Source organism: Phacochoerus africanus, chromosome 4 (assembly GCF_016906955.1).
Source record: "Phacochoerus africanus isolate WHEZ1 chromosome 4, ROS_Pafr_v1, whole genome shotgun sequence".
In the NCBI taxonomy this organism is placed as follows: Eukaryota; Metazoa; Chordata; class Mammalia; order Artiodactyla; family Suidae; genus Phacochoerus; species Phacochoerus africanus.
Window position 1 is genome coordinate 1649014 of NC_062547.1, and position 19541 is coordinate 1668554.

The 19541-nt window shown below is 69.0% G+C and overlaps 2 protein-coding genes across 4 annotated transcripts; one reads left to right on the forward strand and one right to left on the reverse strand.

The window, feature by feature from the left end:
- Positions 1 to 609: 609 nt before the first annotated feature.
- On the forward strand, positions 610 to 3695 carry TSSC4 (tumor suppressing subtransferable candidate 4). Of its 2 annotated transcripts, XM_047774972.1 has the most exons (4): positions 642 to 846; positions 1387 to 1552; positions 2225 to 2356; positions 2506 to 3695. In XM_047774972.1, the coding sequence occupies exon 4, from the start codon at positions 2527 to 2529 to the stop codon at positions 3496 to 3498; it is 972 nt and encodes a 323-aa protein (XP_047630928.1). In that variant the 5' UTR covers positions 642 to 846; positions 1387 to 1552; positions 2225 to 2356; positions 2506 to 2526; the 3' UTR covers positions 3499 to 3695. The 2 variants fall into 2 exon arrangements, with proteins under 2 accessions (XP_047630929.1, XP_047630928.1); XM_047774973.1 differs by lacking the exon at positions 1387 to 1552 and having other exon boundaries at positions 610 to 846.
- A 742-nt stretch (positions 3696 to 4437) lies between these two features.
- TRPM5 (transient receptor potential cation channel subfamily M member 5) lies at positions 4438 to 19075 on the reverse strand. 2 transcript variants are annotated; one of them, XM_047774970.1, is made up of 24 exons: positions 18949 to 19075; positions 18365 to 18545; positions 17637 to 17803; positions 16805 to 16988; positions 15343 to 15407; positions 15052 to 15243; positions 14626 to 14728; positions 13058 to 13176; positions 12433 to 12753; positions 12226 to 12366; positions 12025 to 12148; positions 11580 to 11725; positions 11242 to 11354; positions 10959 to 11051; positions 10605 to 10863; positions 10393 to 10511; positions 10112 to 10244; positions 9854 to 10028; positions 6904 to 7057; positions 6326 to 6507; positions 6018 to 6150; positions 5592 to 5664; positions 5217 to 5283; positions 4438 to 4924 (listed from the first exon to the last, which is right to left on the reverse strand). In XM_047774970.1, the coding sequence occupies exons 1-24, from the start codon at positions 19063 to 19065 to the stop codon at positions 4818 to 4820; spliced, it is 3468 nt and encodes a 1155-aa protein (XP_047630926.1). In that variant the 5' UTR covers positions 19066 to 19075; the 3' UTR covers positions 4438 to 4817. The 2 variants fall into 2 exon arrangements, with proteins under 2 accessions (XP_047630926.1, XP_047630925.1); XM_047774969.1 differs by having other exon boundaries at positions 12226 to 12753.
- Positions 19076 to 19541: the final 466 nt, after the last annotated feature.

A 19541-nucleotide genomic window follows, 5' to 3' on the forward strand; every position in this document is an offset into this window, starting at 1 on the left:
TTCACTTATCGCTGTGCTGCGAGGCCCTGCGGACACCCTGGCCGAGGCTGTCACCGCTGTCACCTCTGCAAGCTGCGATGTGACTTAGTTCCTGGGGCGGACTGGACCCTGCATTCCGGGCGAGGCCCTAAGTTGGGGGCTGTCTTAAGGATGAGGTGACCCGACGCTGCAGAATCCCTGGGCCACAGAATGGCCTGAGCCCTGGATAGCGGGGGTGCAGCCCGGCAGGCAAGGCGGGGGAGACGCCGGTGGGGACAGGGCATCCATCGCCTGGGCGCATTGCCGAGGTACGTGCGGCCCGGCTTGCGGGGACTGGGACCGGCCCTCCGCTCCAGGGTAGAAGTGACCAGTCAGGCCATCAGTGGCGGGCCCTGGCCGACCGGAGGGGCACGAGCGCTCCGCCACGGGCACAGCCCGACACCGACTCCTGGGACCTTCTACTGCCCGGCCTGCGGCTCCAGCTCAGGACCGGAAGCCGCCGTGAAAGGCGCCAGGCGCGTCGACGCACTTCCGGTGCTCGCGGCTTCCGCTAGGCGGCGCTGCGGCCCCATGAACGCGGCGCTGGCCGTCAGCCCTCGAGCATCCTGGGAGTCCCCGTCTTGCCGCCCGCCTCCCTCCTTCCCTCAGTCAATTCCGGTTTCTTCGCCGCCGTTTCCGGGAGGGAAGGCTAGGGAGAGCGACGCAAAGACGACGTTCCCGAGCGGCTTCGGGCCTGGCGTCCCAGTGCCTTGTGGGAGATGTAGTTCTTTCGGCGCGGAAGCCGCGGCGCTGGGCCGGCGGAGGACTCCGTTTCCCACAGGGCCGAGCGCCACGCAAAGATGGAGGAAGCGTGGCCGCGATGAACCGGTAGGTTTGTGGTGGCGAGAAGAGCGCTGCCGGCCGGCCGGGCCTCGCGGCGCCGCAGTCCGCAGGCTGCTGCCCCGAGCAGGGAGACCCGCGAGACCCTGGCCCACCGACCCCGACTTGGCCCTAGGAGTCAGGCCCCCGATTCGGAGAGCCTGCTGGGTCCCTGGGCGCGTGGAGTGAAGTCAAGGCTCTGCTTCCGAGGGGAGGGAGGACCGCAGGGACGCCAGGGGGCCTGCGCCCAGGGACCCGACCTGCCCAGACCCCGGCCCTGAGAAATCCCCTCCGAGCACCCAGGCCCAGCCTGGACTCAGCTCTGCCCTCCGTGGAGCTCAGGAAGTTGTCCGAGAACGCCAAGCAGCAGCCCCAGCGTTCCGAGGGCGCCCGCCCCGACGTGCCCCACTGACCACGGGGTCCCCGCGACTCCACGGGACAGGAGTGCACGTTTAGGAAGCTGCAGTTTAGGAGTCTGGTTGCAACTCCGGCTTTGCCTGCAGTGTACTGCCTCGCGGGCCCATTACCTCTCCGCTCTGGTTCCCCCAGATCTAAAGCGGACACAATTGGCGTTTGCTTCGTGGGCCCTTGCTCTCCTGGAGCAGTTTCTTCACCCCGGGAGTCATGCATGGCCCAGAGGAATGGAGGTCTCGCCTGTGTTTGATCTGGTACCGGGTGCTCAGAGCCCCTCCTTGTCGGCCTGGCCTGGTCCTCGGTGGGTGAAGAAGCAGCGGGTCACCCTGGGTGAGGGGGGCTTGGTGGGGAGAGGGGCTTAGTGGATGGATGGCAGAGGGTGAGGATGGGCTGCTCTCGGAGCCTGGAAACAAGCTTCAAGGTGTTGGGTGACCCTCGACTACTAAACAGGTGTTGGCGGCACTTTCCTGCTCCGTTGGGAACATGAGAGGCGTGCAGCAGTACAGAAGTGGCACTGGAGGGGGCTCCCGGGGCTGCAGGGGCCGGCCTCTGCCGAGCTAGGCCACTCCAGGTCATCACCGACGTTCCAGCTTCCTGACAGCTTGACCCTCAGATGCCAGGGACTTGGCGGCAGACCCCTGCAGCACTCCCGTGGCACCTTCCAGCTGTCAGGAGCAGGCAGATGGGGAACTCTAAGTGCCACCCGCCGTGCTGAGCGGTTGTTAGGCCACCCGGCTTGGCAGAGAGGGGTGTCTTGGCCCTGAGTTCAAGCCCTAGCTACCTACTTACTACCAAAACCACCCCCAGCAGGCCCCCTAGTGGATCTAGTTAGACTGGGCTCTGGAGGATTGACCGGCTCCTGGGCCTGGTTGTGTCTGGGGCTCCATAAACCCAAGCCCACTCCCGGGGTGGTGGCGTCCCTTGTGCGTGTTCGCTGTCCGGTCTGATGGTTGGTCCTCCTTCCTGCCCTCAGCCAGCTGCACTTGAGCCACTGAGCAGAGCTGAGCCCGGCGGGGACACGGGGGGCTTTGCCACCAACAACCTTTGCCAGGCCCCAGCTCTCCAGCACGCAGGTGTCTGCGCCGGCCCCCAGCAGCCCTAGCAGGTAAGAGGAGGGTAAGAGCTGGGGGGGCCCGGCCCCTCCTTCCCAGGACACCGTTTCTGCACCCCCTGCCCGGGGTGGTGGGTCTGCAGGAGGGGCCGGGTCTGAGCCCGTGCTGTCCTGAGACGGGCCTCGGGGCTGTTTTGGTCCAGGTGTGGCAGGCCTCTGGACGCATGGCTGAGGCGGGGGCAGCCTTGGAGGTCGACGCCCTGCCTTCTGACACCGTCTCCCTTAGTGACTCGGACTCGGACCTTAGCCTGCCAGACACTGCTGAGGTGGAAGCTCTGTCCCCGGGGGGGCTGCCTGGGGGGGACCCGGAGGACTCGGGCCCTGAGGAGCCCCCCGAGCCCCCCCGGGCCCCCCCCGGCGCCGTGGTGCAGCCCTTCCACCTGAGGGGCACGAGCCCCACCTTCTCCCAGCGCAGCCACGACATCTTCGACCACCTGGAGGGGGCGGCCGGGCGGGCTCTGCCCTCTGCGGCCCCGGCCGGCCCGGGCCACAGTGGGGGCTTCAAGCTGCCGCCCCTACCCTCCAGGCGGCCTCCAGCAGGGGCCCGGGGCAGGGCCACTCAGAGCCCTGCTTCTCCAAGGGCGCCCCCCGTCCCCGACTACGTGGCCCACCCCGAGCGCTGGACCAAGTACAGCCTGGAGGACGTGGCCGAGGCCAGTGAGCAGAGCAACCGGGCCGCCGCCCTGGCCTTCCTGGGCCCCCAGAGCCTGGCTGCCCCCGGCGACTACGTGCCCTCCTTCAATCAGGACCCCTCCAGCTGCGGGGAGGGCCGGGTCGTCTTCACCAAACCGGCCCGCACCAGCGAGGCCCGGCCCGAGAGGAAGAGGGGCCTGAGGAAGGCCGGGGAGCCGGGCAGGGCGGCCCCCGGGAACCCGGGAGCGGCGGGCGGCGGCGACGGCCCCGTGGAGCTGGCCCACCTGGCCGGGCCCGGGAGCCCGGAGGCGGCGGAGGAGGGCAGCGGCCCCCGGGGGGGCCTGCAGGAGGTGGCTGTGCCCGAGGGGCCGGCCCCCCCCGGGGCAGCGGCGGGCCCCCCGCCCGTGGAGACAGTGGGCTTCCACGGCAGCAAGAAGCGGAGCAGAGACCACTTCCGGAGCAAGGGCCGCGGCCCCGAGGCCCCGGGGGGCGCTGAGGCCTGAGCGGAGGCTGCCTGGCTGCTCCCTGACCCGCCGCCCGGGCCTGGGGAGGGGAGCCCGTGGGCCGCCTCTAGGTGGCGCCAGTGGCCCGGGCTGGGCCGTGGTTTCCTGGGGAGCAGAGACTGCGGAGGGTGTGGGCCGGGCCGGCGGGAGCCCTGACTCCCCACGCGCCTGGGGGACAGTAAAGATTCTGCTTGGTCCTCGGGCGCTGTGTCTGTTGACCCCTTTCCCCCAGGAACTGGCTGGGCCTCTGCGCTGCGGCCCGCCCCGCCCCAGCTCCACAGTGGAGCCTCTTGACGTCACGTCAAGCCCGGCCTCATCTGCAGCGCATCTCAGAGGGGCTGAAGCGACCTGCTCCCTCGGGTGGGCGCCCAGCCCTGGCGAGCAGCAGGTGGCTCTGTCAGGTCTGCAGACCACAGGGCCGGGGTCCCCCTCCGCTCTGTCCCACCCAGGCTGTGTGTGAAGATGACCAGTGACCTGGGACAGTGTCACCAGGACTGCTGGGCTGCTGTGTGCTGGGCGCCGAGGAGGGTGGCCGGAAGGCAGACGGGAGCAGGCCGGCTCTCCTGTGACTCGAGGCAGGAGCTGGGGGCTGGCCAGCCTGCTCTGCTGCCCCAGGTCCCCAAGGAAGGACACACTGGCTGAACTGGCCGCTTGGCTTAGCTGAGGGCAACGCAGAAGCCTGGACCTTGTCCCCACAGGACAGGAGCCCCTCTCCCTGCCAGCCCAGGGTCCACTGATTCGGGCTGCAGCCCAAAGCGTGGGTGTGTCTCCCAGGCCTCGTTTATAATCCAGCAGCTCTTGGGGCACAGGCGGGTCCTCTTGGGGTGGGGACCACAGCCACATCCTGGGCTGGTTAGTCTAGTGTGTGCTGTGAGCTGCTGGCGGTGTGGCAGCCAACATGCCCTGGTCCTTCATGGACAGAAATTCCGAGTACAAGCCTTGCAGAAAAAGACTGGTCTCTTGGCGGGCAACACAGGTTGAGGAGAGGACCGTGTGGCCTGTGGGGAAACCGCCCACCCAACGCGGCTCAGCAGGTGTCTGCTCTCCCGGCCCGGAGGGCTGGTTCTGGATGGGGTCACGGGGGCTCTGCCTGTCAGGGAGGGGGCCGGCAACACGCCCAGGCCAAGGGGCTCAGGAGATGCCAGGCAGGGCAGGGAGTGGTTCCTTTTGAGGCCATAAGCCACATCCCCCTGCGGGGCTGGCAGGGACGGGGCGCCAGCTGGAGGTGGGAGGAGGTTGGCTTGTCCACGGGGCCAGGATGATCAGTTCAGGGCCCGGGGCCCCGGGAGAGGCCGCCCTGCGCTGACAGTTCACGTGGCTCAGGCGCTCGAGGGCGGTGGCCCGGCCTCCGGGTGCTCCCTGCCGCTCAGGCGCCCTCCTCCGTCAGCAGAAGCCTGTGGGCTCCCACTGCTGAAGTTCCAAGAGTCTGACGGGGAAGAGGGGTGGCCCTGGTCGGGGATGGGGCCGGCAGAGCCCTCACTCCAGCCAGGTCAGTGACTTTGTCAGAGGGCCCCCGCCCCTCCCTGAGGATGGTGGCCGGCCAAGGGCCATCAGAGAGCAGGGAGTCCCCTCCCAGGGCAGGTGGGAAGCAGAGGCCTGGAGGAGAGGATGCAGCACAGCCCCAGGTCCTCTGCCTCCAGGCCAGCGGGCTGGCAGTGGGGTCCCTGTGCCCGCCGACCCCACGGGCCCCCAGGACTTGTGGGGACAGACACACTCACTCCAGTAGGCGCTGCCCTGGGCCAGCGTGTCGGCCACGGAGGACAGGAGCACCGTGCAGTAGTTGACCTGGAGGAGGGGCAGCCCCCCGGTGTACTCAGGACAGGGGTGCCCTCCCCGAAGGGCCCCTGCTGCCCGAGACCCTCCCTCTGGTGGCTGCAAGTCAGGAAGGGGAGGCTCTGGCCTGGGTGGGGAGTGGACGGCGAGGGTCTTAAATGCAGGAGCCCCCCGGGAAGAGCTGCAGGCTCCCCGGTCAGGGAGAGGCGGGTACAGGTACCGGACCCGCAGGGCCTCCCCCGACCCCCACCCCAGTCCTGGGGGCCGAGCCCGTGGCAGCCCCCGCCCAGGAGCCCAGACGCTCTGCGCTGCCCGCCCACCTGAGACTCGAGCCGCTTGACCCGCCTCTCCTGCTCTCTCAGCGCCCCCAGGTACTTGGCTACGGAGTCCACCCTGTGGCAGAAGCACGCGGGCAGCAGGCTGCTGGGGGCAGGGGCACCCCCAGGCGGGGACCTCCCCATCCCCCCCATCCCATGGCCCAGGCCCTTCGGGTGGGTGTGGGGATCACGGAGCCTCCACGGGCACGAGGTCGGGGCCCTGTCCAGGGTTGGGGAGGCTGCGTGTCCCGCTCGGACCCTGGGCCGTGAGAGGGCCACACCCGCTTTAAGCCAGCCTGACGCCCCCCGGTGGTCCCGGCAAGCATCTCCCAGCCCCTGCCGCTGAGGCCTCTCCTGGCCAGCCCTGCCCTGCTGGGGACGGGGCACCGATCCCGGGCTCGGTGCCCCTGGCCTTGCCCGCCCGGGCACCTGTGGGCCGTCTTTCGAAGCAGCTCCTCCCCGCTGTCCTTCCGCTGCTTCTCCAGCTTGCCCAGCGCGTTCTCCTTCTGCACCGCCTCCCAGGTGACCACCTTCTGGTCCAGGGGCTCAGGCAGGTCTCTCTCTGGGAAGGCCGGGCAGCATCAGGGGCAGAGCCCGGGCCGGACCAGGCGGGGTCGGTGGGGGGGGGGCAAAGCCAGGCGGAAGGAGCCCGCCCCTCACGGAGGGCCCGCACCCGGCACGGCCCAGCCTGTGCCAGCTGCCCCCGGGGCCTGGACAGATCCCAGCCAGGGCCTCACCCAGGTGCGCCCGCTTCTGCGCGGCCTCCTTCCGGAAGACCCGCTTGAGCAGCAGGCTCAGGTGGCTGAGGAGGATGAAGGGCGGGGCCAGGGCCGGGCGCTCGTGATACTCCACGATGAGGTGGTAGCGCTGGAACTTCCAGAACATGTCCGCGTTGCCCTGCACCACCTGGAACGTGTAGCTGAGGACGCAGCGTGGGTGGTGGGCACGCCGCGGCCGCTCCCTCCCCCACTCCCGGCGCCCCGAGGCGCCCCCACCGCCCTCCTGCCACCTTTCTCTGCGGGAGTCCTGGAGGGGGCTTCGAGCATCTGGGGTCTCCCACTGCCCCCTCGGCTTCAGCCTGCGCAGACCCAGCCCCTGCTCCGGGGCACCCCGACCCACCCGCACGCCCCCTCGGTGCCCTGAATTCCCTCTGCCTGCACTCCAGGCCCGGCCCGAAGGGGAGCCGGCGTTTTGGGTGACACCCCACATCCAGGCCCCTCCTGCGGGCAGAGAGGCGTTTGCAGCCTGCCGTCTGGGCCAGGGTGGGCTGGACCCATGGGCACCCTACGTGGGCGGAGCAGGGCCAGGGGGGCACCTGAACATGGCGATGAGCAGGTTCATGAGCAGCACGTTGGTGACCAGCAGGAAGGTGACCAGCAGGAGGATGACCAGCCAGTTGGCATAGAGGTTCGGGCAGGAGGGCGAGCCCTCCAGCAGCAGCGGGTGCACGGAGCAGTTCACGCGGGCTTCTGAAACGGAGCAGGCACCGTGGGAGTCAGGCAGGGCCACCCTGGGATGGCTCTCGGGGTTTCTGGGGTCATCTGGGCTTTGGCGCTCAAAGTCCCTGTGGTGGGCCACCCCAGCCCTGGGTGGTCAGCCTGCAGGTGCCAGCCCTACTCCCCTCCTCTGCCGGGCCGAGGTCACGGCCAGGACCTCAGGCCCTGGACACAGAGCCGGGGCCCTCTGGAGCCCCTGGTTTCTGCTGGTTGCTTCTCGCCCCCTCCCCACCACCGCCACCATCAAAGGCTCTTCTCCCAGCCCGTAGGGAGCTGGCCTTGCCAAGGGAAGGTGGTCTCTCCTGCAGGACTTGTCAGGGCCTTTATGACAGTACAGCCTGCCACAGGATTCCAGGCAGGGGACGAGTCTATACCATTTCCAAAGAGAGTAGAAGCAGAACGCCCTTGACACTGATTATTGCAGGAGCCAGCCTGAAGAAGCATCTCTGGTGGAGGGAGTGGGCACTCTGGGGGTAGCTGAGCACCACACCCTGGACAGGGACGCCGTGGAGGGGCCCCCCACCAGCCCTCCCATGCCTGCCTCTGCCCCTGCAGGACCACCCTGGAACCCCACCCCGGGAGGTGGGTGCAGGGAAGCCAGGGGAGAGTGAAGGACATAGGGGAGGGCGGCCTGGGTGCTGGGGCACCTCGGCATCAGGAGGGCCTCGGGGCTTCAGCTGCCGACCCCCACAGGCCCTGCGTGCACGTGTATTTGTGTGCACACGCGTGCTCACGCAGGCTGGGCTGGGTTTCTGTCCCGGCCCCTCCCGGCCTTCGTGCTGTGACTAGTAGGGGGGGCCTTGGGGGTCTCTCTCGCTGTGTGCCCGCGTCTGCACCTCCACGCTGCAGGTCTGGCTGGCAGGGCCTGTGTCTGCGTCCGCATCTCCCCCACCAGGACCAGTCCCTCCGGCGTCACTGTGACCCCAGCCACCCCTTCCACAGCCCACAGATGTGCTCTGGGCTGACTGCTGACCCCTTCCCTCCCTCCCTCCGAGGGGCCGGAGGAGGTGGGACGGGCCGGGAGGGAGGGAAGCGTGTTTGTGAAGCCGTAAATCTGCCTGATGAAAGCGTCTCCTCGTGACTCTCAGAGGCGCCACCAGGCCGGGTTGGGAAGTGAGTTGTCCTGGGGCCTAGAGCCCAGGAAAGGCACTCCCCCGACCCCCTCAGCCCCTCACTCCTGCAGGCATGTGTGTGGGCAGAGAGCAGGGCGGCACCGATCCCAGGACCATGGGGCTACCTGCCCTCTTGGCCCCTAAGGGAGTGACTTACCCTCCCTGCAGCGCGGGGGGGCTCTGGGGTCGGGGGCTCACAGGGAGCAGGGGGCTGTGCCCTGAGGGGCCTGAGCCGACGCGCTGCGGGAGGGACCTGCTGGCAGCCTCCATGAGCTGGCCCAGGCCCAGCCCTGATCACCGACTTCCGCTTCGGGCTGGCCCTCGGGGGGTCGGCAGCCCCTGCCTTCCCCAGGTGGCCCCAGGCTCTGGGCGACTCCGTACTGTCCCAGCGTCCCCTCATACCAGCCTGTGGCCATCGGAGCAGGAGTGACTCCCATCCCCCCTGCCCAGTCCCGGACTCGCCCAGCCCGCCCCCCCCTCCTCCCAAGGGGCCCCGTGGGACTGGGCCATGCTGGGGTCAGGCAGTGCCCCTCAGCCGGGGCCATGCGGTGGGGATCTCATTAAGCTAATGGCCTGGAAAGCGATGCTGGTGGATGAACAAACACCCGGGGCGCGGAGTGGGGTGCGGCGGGGGGGGGGGAGGAAGCAAACAGCGAGGAAATGAGCCCGCGGAAACCCTAATTAGGAGGCAACTTCCATGACGGCACAGCCGCCCCCCGCCCTGGGGCAGGTTCAGTTCAGTCATATGTCCCCATCCCATGACAAATATTTACCGGGCCGTGGGGCACCAACCTCGCCTCATTAGCTGCAGTGGCCGCGGTCAGGCCTCACTGCCAGCGATTGCCCCGTGGGCCCGGGTGGCCTCCGCCTGACACCACCGGCGCCCCTCACCTGCAGTGCCCAGCACAGCTGGTGCCCCCTCTTCCTCCCGGAATCCCAGCCCTCACGGCTGAGCCACCGCCTCCCACCCTGTACTGCCTTGACCCGGGGAGTCCGGGGAGCCTCGTCCGGCCCCGGCCCCAGCCCCAGCCCTGAACAGGGGCCCTTCTGGAAACCCCTCAGACAGGGCACACCACGCAGGAGGCCGGGCACACATGGGGGCAGAAGAAGCATGGGTGCCTTCCAGAACAGCCCCCCAGCGGAGGGCCTTTCCAGCAGGCTGGCCCAGGGCTGGCGGGTGGAGCGGGTGGATGGGGGAGGCGACAGGAGACCCGCTGCCCAGCAGGTACAGGCCCAGGCGCGTGCGGCCAGCCCAAGGGGCCCCGATCCCAGGTGACAGTCAGGGGTGGACTGGGAGGCCCCCGCTCTGCCCTTGTAGTACCTGCCCACCCCTCCACATGGCAAAGCTTGCCCCCTTCCCCGGGCTGCCCTGTCTGCCCGCCACCGGTCCCCACCTGCAGCCCACGGTTGGGCCTCTGCAGCTAACATGACTCAGCCCAGAGCTGTGCCCTGGCTGCCTGGCTACGCGCAGGTGTGCAGGGCCCGGGGTCTGGCCACGGGGACGTCCTTGCCGTCAGCCAGCTCCAGGCTGGGGTCCCTGGGACCCCCAAGGCCCCTCTCGAGGGCCGCGTGACGCACCGGCTACACTCCAGGGTGGGAGTCCTACTTAGAGCTGGCCTGGGGGCCCGGCCCACCCCCCCCCGGGCGGAGTCCTGACCGTCGATCTCGTCCAGGGGGATCTGTCCGAAGATCTGCAGGTAGGGCCGGTAGAGCACGCGGCGGAAGATCCACTCCAGGCGGCCGTCGTGGGGGTGCAGCAGCGCCTGGGTGGTCACGCCGTAGGCCACGAGCCACACGCTCAGGAAGAAGAGGAAGAAGAAGACGTCCCTCATCTCCGGGGGGCGGGGGGGGAGAGGAGCTCAGCACCCGCCTAGCGGGGGCCGCGGCCTCCCCCCCCCGCCCCGGGGGGGCGCACCATCCGCTCCACGATGATGATCTTGGGGCCCAGCTGCTTGTGGATGGCGAAGATGTGGATGAGCCGGAGCGCGAACACCATGAAGTCCACGGCCAGGATGGTGCGGCCGGCCTCGAACCCCGACGGCAGCATCCTGCGGGGAGCGCGGGCTGCACGGGGGCCGGGGCCAAGCGGGGTGTCCGGCGGCGGGGCGGGGGGGGGCCGCGTGGATCCATCCCCGCAGCAGCCCTGCCCGCTGGCCCGCCCGGGCCGCCCCTGCCCGGCCTCTGCGCCCCACGGACCTGCAGGTGACACCCGCGAGGAAGAGGAAGATGGCCCCCATGTCGCACTTGTTCCAGTTGTCCTCCACGTACAGCGTGACCTTCTTCACCAGGTGCGTGTCCTCGTCCGTGAAGAAGCCCTGGCGGGGGGCGCACGGCCCGGTGACGGAGACGCACGGCCCCGGGGACGGCCGCCCGGGGCTCCGTCCTGCGGGGCCAGGCCCGCCACCCACCTGCCGGATCTCCTCCAGCACCAGCGTGAACACCCAGAAGTAGAGCGTGACCTCGGGCCCCGACGGCCCCTGCGGGGGCGGCCGGAAGTCCACCAGCAGCACGTAGGAGAAGAGGAAGAGGAAGGCGAAGTACATGAGCACGTTGCCCAGGAACACGGTCACGGGCGCGCCCCAGAACTTCCGCCAGCGCGTGAGCAGGAAGGCCGCGTGCGGGCCCCGGCTGCCCCGAGTCCTCGGCGCCACGGCCCGCGCCTCTGCCCTGCGCCACAAAGGAGGCCCCGCGGGCGCTGAGACGGGCGTCCGGGGCCCACCGGAGCCCAGCTCCCCGACGGCCCAGCCTCCCCGGGGCCTCACCGGCTGCCCGGGCTGCACAGCAGGCTCTTCTCCGTGTCCAGACTGTCCAGCTCCTGCAGGTCCTCCAGGCCTGTCCTCAGAGGGGCCTCCTCCCTGGGAGCGCAGGCGACCCTCAGGGATGTGGAAGGGCCCCCCCGAGCACCGAGGCAACAGAGAAAGTGCTGGATGCACGGAGAAGGGGGACAGGCAGGGCCACGAAGGCGGGCGGGGGGGAGGGGGGGGCAAGCTGTCGCCAGTGCCAGCAAAGCCCAGGGACCACCCGCCTCGCCCTGCCCCGACGGACCTGAAGGTGATGAGGTTGGTGTAGACGAGGGCCGGACAGAGGAAGGCGGCCAGCAGCCGCAGGACAGGGGTGCCCGAGGCCATGTCGCCCCACCAGATCCGGGTGAGGAAGGCCTGGGGTAAAGGCACGGCTGCTGACCCCGCTGTGCCCACACCAGGCACGCCCTTCAAGGGTCAGCTGAAGCTCCTAGCCTCCCAGGAACGGAACCCCCCCTCCACCGCACCCCTTCCCGAGTGGCCAGGGTGCAGGCCGGGGGCGAGGGGCGAGGGAGGTCAGCTGGGGCGCCCCCTGTCTGCCCGCTGCCTGGTCCCCTGCAGCCCTCCCGAGGCCTCGCTCACCTGCACCCCATCGTGGGCAAAGAAGGCCTTGGCATCAGCCTCGGTGGCCAGGTGCAGACAGGTGGTCCTGCTCCAGGAGCGGTTCCGGCGCACCAGCAGAGCAAAGGCGCGCTCCTCGCTGTTGCCGTAGCACTCGGAGAACAGGTCTGCCGAGGGCGCGGCCACTGCCACGGACGCCCAGGCCCGGCCCCCGCCCGCCCTCCTCCTCTGCCCCCAGCTGGCGAGCTGGGCCCTGCCCGGTGCCCACCCCCCGGGGGCTGCCACGTGGATGCGGCCCGTCCCCGCCTGGCCGTCCCCCCGCAGGACCATGGGAACCTCCCCCTCGCGGGTCCCCGCCCGGCGGGGTGTGTGCCTGAGGCGGGGAGCTGCGCCCCCATCACGGGTGCCATCTGCCCCTCTGTGAGGGTTTCGGGGAGGGGCCCCGGGCCCCCGCCTCGGTGCTCACCCAGCGCCAGCTGCTCGTACTTGGCCTGGCACAGCGTGCGGCCCACCGCGGCCTCTGTCTCCAGGTGGGACATCTCTTTGAGGATCTTGCAGGCGGCCAGAGCGGCCGCCACTCCCTCCTGGCCCTAGGAGACCGGGTCTGAGGAGGCGGCCATCGCCCCGGGGGACCCCTCAGGGGCCCCGAGCCTCCCGGAGTCCTCACCATGGCCCAGAAGTAGGTGGCCATCTCGTGGCGGTTCTGCAGCACAGCCCACAGGAACAGGTCCCTCCAGGGGTTCTCGCTCCTCTGCGTCAGGTCCAGCAGCCCCTTCTGGCCCGGGGGCCGCCTGGCCGGGCCCCTCTCCTGGAGGACGGGGCCGTCAGCCCGCCGCCGCCACGGCCCCCGCCCGCCCCCGCCGGCCCCGCTCACCGCCTGGTAGAGGCCGCGGCAGGCGTCGTGCAGGAAGTCCTTGAGCACCCGCGACACCTCGTGCAGGGAGAAGGCGGGCGGCCCGGCGGGCGGCTCCCGGGCCGGCTGCGCGCCCAGCCCCAGCGTCAGGCGGCCCTCCTCGAGCTTGCGCTGCAGCAGGTCGAAGAGCAGGCTCTTGGGGCGCACGGAGCGGTAGAGCTGCTGCAGCCGCCCGTAGGTCAGGAAGTCCGCCACGTCGGCGCCGTTGTCCACGAGGAGGCGCACGAACTCGGGCTTGTTGTTCACCAGCGCGTCCATCAGCACCTCCTCCAGGTCGTGGGACTGGGCGGCACAGGGCGGAGGGTGAGAGCGAGCCCGGGGGGAAGGGGGACCACGAGGGCGGGGGCGGCAGCGGGCGCGGGGACCCTCGCCACGGACCCCCGGCTCCTGGGCGGCCAGCCGGTCCCCTGGGCCGGGGCAGGCCCATCCCGCCCGGGGCCGCCGCCGAGAGAGGTGCCCTGGCCCTCCCGGGGCCCCCTCAGCCAAAGCTGGGCCAGAGGGACCCAGCCAGCGGCCCTCAGGACACCACCCGACCCAGACCCTCGCCCGGGTCCCTGCCCTGCGCTGGCCGGAGCCGAGCCGGCACCTTCCACTCCACGTCCCCGTTGAAAATCTCGCTCTTGGCAATGTCTACGCGGTCCCAGGCCACGGCCAGCTTCAGCTCGTCCAGGTAGTCCTGTGCCTCCTGGCTGTGGCTCTTGCAGGCTGCAGGCAGAGGGGGCAGGGGCAGTGAGGGGAACGGGGCCCTGGCAGCGCCGGCCGGTGGCCCAGGGCCCCTCGAGGAGGGGCTCCTAGATACGGGGCATCGAGACGGGGCCCTGGCGCCACCACACCCTCTGAGTCATGGCGGGAGTCACGAGACATCTCCAGACCCCAGGAGCCAAGGCTGGGAGCCCAAGGGGACCCGGAGTGAGCAGAGCAGGAGACGAGCAGGCGGCCCACTGCCTGGCCACACGGCCCCTCCCCGCGAGGCCTCTGTCCATCCACTGCCGGGGTCAGCCCCCCAGCAAGTGTTTATGTCCCATAAGAAGCACGCAGGGGGAGTTCCTGCTGTGGCACAAGGAGATTGGTGGCATCTCTGCAGCGCCAGGATGCCGTGGTTAAGGGGCTGGCATTGCCGCAGCTGTGGCGTAGGTCGCAACTGCAGCTCGGATCTGATCTCTGGCCTGGGAACCCCATACGCCATGGGGCAGCCAAAAAAGAAAACGAAAAAAAAAAAGAAGCACGTAGGGCGTAGCAGCCAAAAGTGTCCCCTGACAGGGACACAGGAGCCAAACCTGGAGGCTTCGCCTTAGCGGGGAGTGGAGCCCTGACACAGGCGACACCACGGACGACCCCCACATCCTGCTCGTGAAAGAAGTCAGATGCCGATGCCACACGGTGTGTGATCAGCAAATTCATAGACACAGGAGATGGGTGGATGCCAGGGGCTGGGGACATGGAGTGTGACTAATGGGACCCTCTGGAATGTTCTGGAATTACTAGCAATGGATACATAACCTTGTGAAAACATTCAAACCCACTGAACTGAACAATCTAGGCTTTTTTGTTTATTTTTTTTTTTCATTTTATGGCTGCACCTGCAGCTTATGGAATTTCCCAGACGAGGGGTCACATCGGAGCTGCAGCCGCCGGTCTGCTCCACGGCCGCGACAACACCGGATCTGAGCTGCGTCTGTGGCCTGCACCACAACTTGTGGCAATGCCAGACCCTTAACCCGCGGAGCGAGGCCAGGGATCGAACCCGTATCCTCACAGACGCTATGTCGGGCTCTTAACCCGCTGCGCCGCAACGGGAACTCCTCGTGTTTGAAACCATGAGCAAATACACCTCATAAAACGTGCCAAACACAGAATGTTTCTCGGCTCTGAGGTCGCCCTTGCGCGGAGGCCTTGCCAGGCTCTGCTCTGCTCCAGTTCTGCTGCCCATGCCATACCCGCTCGCCCGCAGGCTCCCACGCACACGCTGGCCCTCGCACGGAGGAGTGCAGCTGTCCAGGCGTCTGGGCCACTGGCAGCCCCCGGGCAGCGTCCCTGCCCCAAGCACAGGCCCCAGGAGGACCCGGGAAGTGGCAGGGCATGGGGGGTCGCCCCTCGCCGGGCTGGCTGGACCCCCCCCCCAGGGCCCCCCGCGGGCCGGCGGCCGGGCCTCACCTTTCACCAGCGCCTTGAGGATCACTGTGTCCAGCTCCTCGGAGCCCTCCTGCTCGAAGTCATGCACGGTGAGCAGGTGCGGGTGCGAGGCTATGTTCTGCAGCTGCGGCACCAGGATGAAGGCCCTGAGGCGGCCCCGCGGCAGGCCAGCCGCCGCCCTGTCCACCTGCTGCCTGCTGGGCCCCAGGGAGCAGGCCAGCTGCCTCCCTCTCCACCCGCTGCCCACTGGGCCCCAGGCAGCCCCAGGGAGCAGGCCAGGTACCACCCTGTCCACCCGCTGCCCCTTGGCCCCGGGAGGCCCCACCCATAGACCAAGGTACCCCGGCTGCACGAGGGCCTGGGCAGGGGTGAGGTGGGGGCTTTGCAGCTGTGGACGCGCCGCGGGGGCGCTGGGTCGCCTGAGCGTGGTTTGTGGGCAGCTCATACCAGGGCTGTCCAGTGCAGGATGTCCTCCCGGGAGAAGCGCTCGCTGGGGAACTTCTCTCTGAGCTGCTTCTCAGCCACCTGGGGCACCAGGAGCTGGGGCTGGTGCACCAAGGCGGCCAGCACGTCGGCGACGCCCCCAGAGCCCGCCAGGATGAGCCACGGCGCGGCGTGCTCCACAGCCCTGGAGATCCTCTGAGGCGGGCGGGAGGGGACAGCGACCCGGAATCAGCTCCGGCGCGTCCCTGTCCTGGCAGGGCGGGCCACGCGGGAGGCCCCCTGCCCCCACCCTACCTCCAGGGTGCTGGGGTCGCCGTTGACCAGCAGGCAGAGGACCGGGATCTCGATGCTGCTGGTGCCTGTGGACAGAGCGTGAGGAGGTCCGCCGGGTGCTCGGGGGGCGGAGGGCCTGGGACCCTCCCTGTGGGGTGACGCCCCGGCCTCACACCGTCAATCTCTCCATTTTCTGGGCAAACTCCAGCAAAGGGGCTTTTTCTATTGAGGTGTGGGCTTCAGGCTGCCCGTCAGGCAAGGATGCCAGCCCCACACGCTACTGCCCGAGGCAGCTGCTTTGTGGCTATTCAAACGCGGACTTAGGGAGTTCCCATCGTGGCTCAGCAGGTTACAACCCAACACGTATCCATGAGGACACAGGTTCGATCCCTGGGCTCACTCCGTGGGTTAAGGGTCCGGTGTTGCCGTGTGCTGTGGGGTAGGCCGCAGACGCGGCTCAGATCCCGCGTTGCTGTGGCTGTGGTGTCGGCCGGCGGCTACAGCTCCGATTCGACCCCTGGCCTGGGAACCTCCAGAGGCCGCGGGTGTGGCCCTGGAAAGCAAACAAGCAAACGAACCAACAACACTGCGAAGTTGAACTTGCGGTCCCTGGCCGCACCAGCCACACACCCAGTGCCCCCCCGCCCCTCCCATCAGGGCAGAAAGGGCCATGGCCTTGCGGCTGGGTCCTCCGAGCCCCCCGGGGTGCATCCGAGAGGTGGGGGAGGGCGATGGTGGGTTTCTTCCCCAAACAAACTGGAAATGAGTCTTCCACACGGGAAGCCCCAGGGAAGCCTGGAGCTGCCCCTCGGCTGAGTGGGGGGCACAGGCGGGCAGGCAGGGGCGCCCCACCCTGGGAAGGGTCCCCTCCAACACCAAGGGCGCCTCCTGACTGAATGGGGCGGATATCGTGGGCCGCACCTACGTGCTGATGGTTTAAACACGGCTCTGGCCGTGTTTCCATTAAAGTGGGCTCAGTTGACAAACAGGACGTATTGCTTATAAACATCGCACGCCATTCTACACCTTGTTTACAAATATCAGCTGTGCGCTAGTATTTGCAAATCCAGCTTTTGAATGGGCCATAGCCGTGCCCATTCCCCAGACGACTCTGCCCCCTGGCGGCAGCCTACTTCGTAGTCCGTGGAGGGAAATTTGAAACCCACACATCTCAATTTCTTCCCAAAGCCCCGAGCCCACTGCCAGAGCCTGTGGCCAGCGGTGCCCCACTGGGCATGAGCCTGAAACCACTCTGCCACCTGGTGGGAATGTTATCACTTGGCAGGGCTACTCCCCACAGCTGCATCCCCCAGCACGCTGGCTGGCGGGTCCCCCTCCTGGGCCACCGTGGTGCCTTCAGCCCTGAATGCCCTTCCCCGCCGCCCTGGTGGTCCTTCCAGCCCTGCCCACGCACTGGCCCCCCCCCCCAACCGCCCCATGTTCCCTGGCGGCCTCCCTGGGCAGCCAGGCAGCCGGGCCTCACCCCCATAGCCAGTCCTTTGCTCCGAGATGTGCCTTTCCAGCCTCAGCCGCAGCTCCGTGGGCCCGTCACCCTTCCCAGGCGGGCCCGGCTCCACCAGGATGAAGTGGGAGTGGTTGTTGTCCAGGGGGCAGAGGGGGCCCTGGCCGCCACTGTCATCCATGGGGTAGCGAACAGGGCTGTCCTCCTGGGCCCCACACGGACTGTGAGGCCTGGGCCAGGCTTCTGACCAGGCCCCAGGCTGCCCCCACCCCAGGTGGAGGGAGGGCTGGGCTGCTGTTGGGGAGCCTGGGGGCAGGCCAGGGAGGGGACCCTCTAGACAGAGCCCGGGGCTGGAAGCTCCACTCCGGGGATTGCCTAGGCCTCCTCAGACCCCTCCCCCCGGGGGACGCTGGGGGCCCTGGCCCAGGGTCACCCCGGCTTGCGGGAAGGTGGCCAAGCCACTCATTCGGGCACTCATTCGGTGGGATCTTGGGGCCCAGGTCCCCAGCCCAGGCCTGTGCTGCCGGGAGCTGGCAGCCTCCTCCTCACGCCTTGATGCTGCCCCCTGCTGGGCACGGGCTCCCAGCTCCCCGTCCGCCCCCCCTCCCCCACAGCTTCGCTCCACCGCCCAGGTCCTTCTGTGCTGCCTCGCTCCCCCCCAGCCCGGGCTGCTCTGTCCACGGCTGGCCTGGCCTTGAGGGGACGTAAGGGATGATTCTGGAACAACACCAGTAGACGGCGGGGTGTGGTCAGCCTGCGAGGCTGCCTGGGTGGCCTCCCTAGGTGGGCAATTTTGGGGACCTCGCAGGCCCCGTGCGTCCCAAGGCCTCAGTGCTCCGAGCCGCATGCTCACCTGGGCATCGTCCAGCAGCTGACGGTGCAGCACACGGCCCAGCGGGGCGATGCCGATGGCCACCACGCGGGCCTTGGTGGACGTGCTGGCCAGTGACTGGTCACGCACAGCTTGCCCGACATAGCGGGCGAGGCCCACACGGAGCGCGCTGGTCAGGATCCAGGCGCCTGTGGACACGGGTCTCACAGCGCCCTGAAGCCTGGGGCCTCCCTGCCCACCCCCCAGGACCCAGAGCCTGGGGAGCTGGTCCCCTGGGTGCTGTCTGGGCAGAGCAGGCCAGGATTCTGCCCAGCTGGCTGCTCTGGGCCAGAGGCCAGGGGCGCCTGCAAATTACCAGCCTGCTTTGGAGGCCTTGGTTCTTTTCTACAATCGTTTCTGGGGTGAGGGCATCGGAACCCCACAGCCTCTTCCTGGGTTTGCTGAAGGCCCAGTCGGCCTGGAAATAAAGCCCGGGGAGGTTGGGGCAGGGGTTTGGTTATGACCCCAGCGACGGGCTGGCCAGACTGCTCCCTGGCGGGAGGCGGGGAACAAAGGAGGAGCAGCCATGGGCAGCGGGTGTAGAAACGGTCACCGCCCCCGGGTGTCCTGCGGAGGCCTGTGGAGCCCGCCGTGTGGCCAGGCTGTCCCCAGGGGCTGTCCCCACTGCAGACGTGCGCCACTGTGGAGGGAGGGCCCTGCGAGGACGGTGGCAGCAGGGGCTCTGGGGCCCTGCCCGTGGCGGGCGTCACCTGTGCTCTGAGCCGCCTTCACCAGCCCTTTGCGCAGGACGTCCCGCAGCCACGACTTCACGGCAAAGGGCCGCTCCTCGCCGACCAGCGACACCACCAGGTTGGGGGCCGGCAGGTGCCACTCGGCCAGCAGGAGGTCGAAGAGCACGGATGGGGCCACACTGCTGGGCACCTTCACAAACTGCAGGGCACGACGGCCTCAGGGCAGGGGACGGGGTGCTGGGCATGGGGTTCTGGCTATGGGGGTGCTGGGCCAGGGGCGCCCTGGGCACAGAGGTGAGGTTGGGGGCAGGGGTCCCGCAGGTCTCAGCCTACTGCGTGACCTGGGCGTGGCCGCCCTGGTCGGGGCCTCGCATCCCCCTCAGCGAGAGGCCAAGGCTGGATAGAGGCGGGTCCTGGAGCCCCTGTGTGGGGAGTAGGAGGCAGGGGCCAGTGGGTGCCGTCACCTCCAAAATTCTGCCTGCCTGGGGGCTCGGAACAGGCCCACGAGGGAGCAGGACAGCAGGGCCGCGTTCTGGGGAGGAAGTGGGGCCAGGAGCATCACCAGGCCCTGAGGTGGAGCCTTGGGGGGGACCCCCTCTTACCTTGCCTCGCTTCTTCCCAGACCCTCCAAATTCAATCTCGCCCCGGTGCAGGCCCGGCCCCCATCTGTCTCCAGCACCCCCGGGGCCGCCGGAACAGACGCCCCCCGCATCCTGCATGGGGGCCTCCCTGCAGGGACAGAGCCCACCTCTGAGGGCTTGAGGCAGCCCCGCTCCTTCCTGCCCTTCACGAGGGAGCCCCGTCCCCCCTGCCCCAGCACCCCCCGCAGCCCCCACCACATCCCCGCCCCCTCCCGCTCTGCCCTCCTCAGCTCCCCTATAGCCGTGAGCTTTCCAAGTGCCCCAGGGCAGGGGGCTGCTGAGGATGAGGTGCTGCCTCTGCCCGGCCCCTGACGCCCCCACTCACCCCTCCCTGGGCGCTGCAAGCCCGTCACGCGAGTTGTTGCCACTTCTGCGGAGGTTTTGGCAGGGGGGGTCCTGGAAACCCGAAAGGCTTAGTGGAAGTCAAGAGCCCACCCGCCCCACAGGACAGGAATGGGGACCCTGCGTGTGCCCGCTGCCCAGGGGGAGAGGAGGCGGCAGGTGAGAAGAGAGGCCTGTACGCAGCTCGGGTGCAGGGGAGCCAGGGGGCCGAG

Excerpts from the sequence above, each read along its gene's own strand:
- TSSC4 (XM_047774973.1), top strand. The coding sequence starts at position 2,527 with ATGGCTGAGGCGGGGGCAGCCTTGGAGGTCGACGCCCTGCCTTCTGAC.
- TRPM5 (XM_047774969.1), bottom strand. The coding sequence starts at position 19,065 with ATGCAGGATGCGGGGGGCGTCTGTTCCGGCGGCCCCGGGGGTGCTGGA. Across the intron at positions 14,729-15,051 it reads TCCTGCACTGGACAGCCCTG|CTGCAGAACATAGCCTCGCA; the intron begins GTATGAGCTGCC and ends CTGGTGCCGCAG. Across the intron at positions 11,355-11,579 it reads TTGCCCACGATGGGGTGCAG|GCCTTCCTCACCCGGATCTG; the intron begins GTGAGCGAGGCC and ends CCTTTACCCCAG.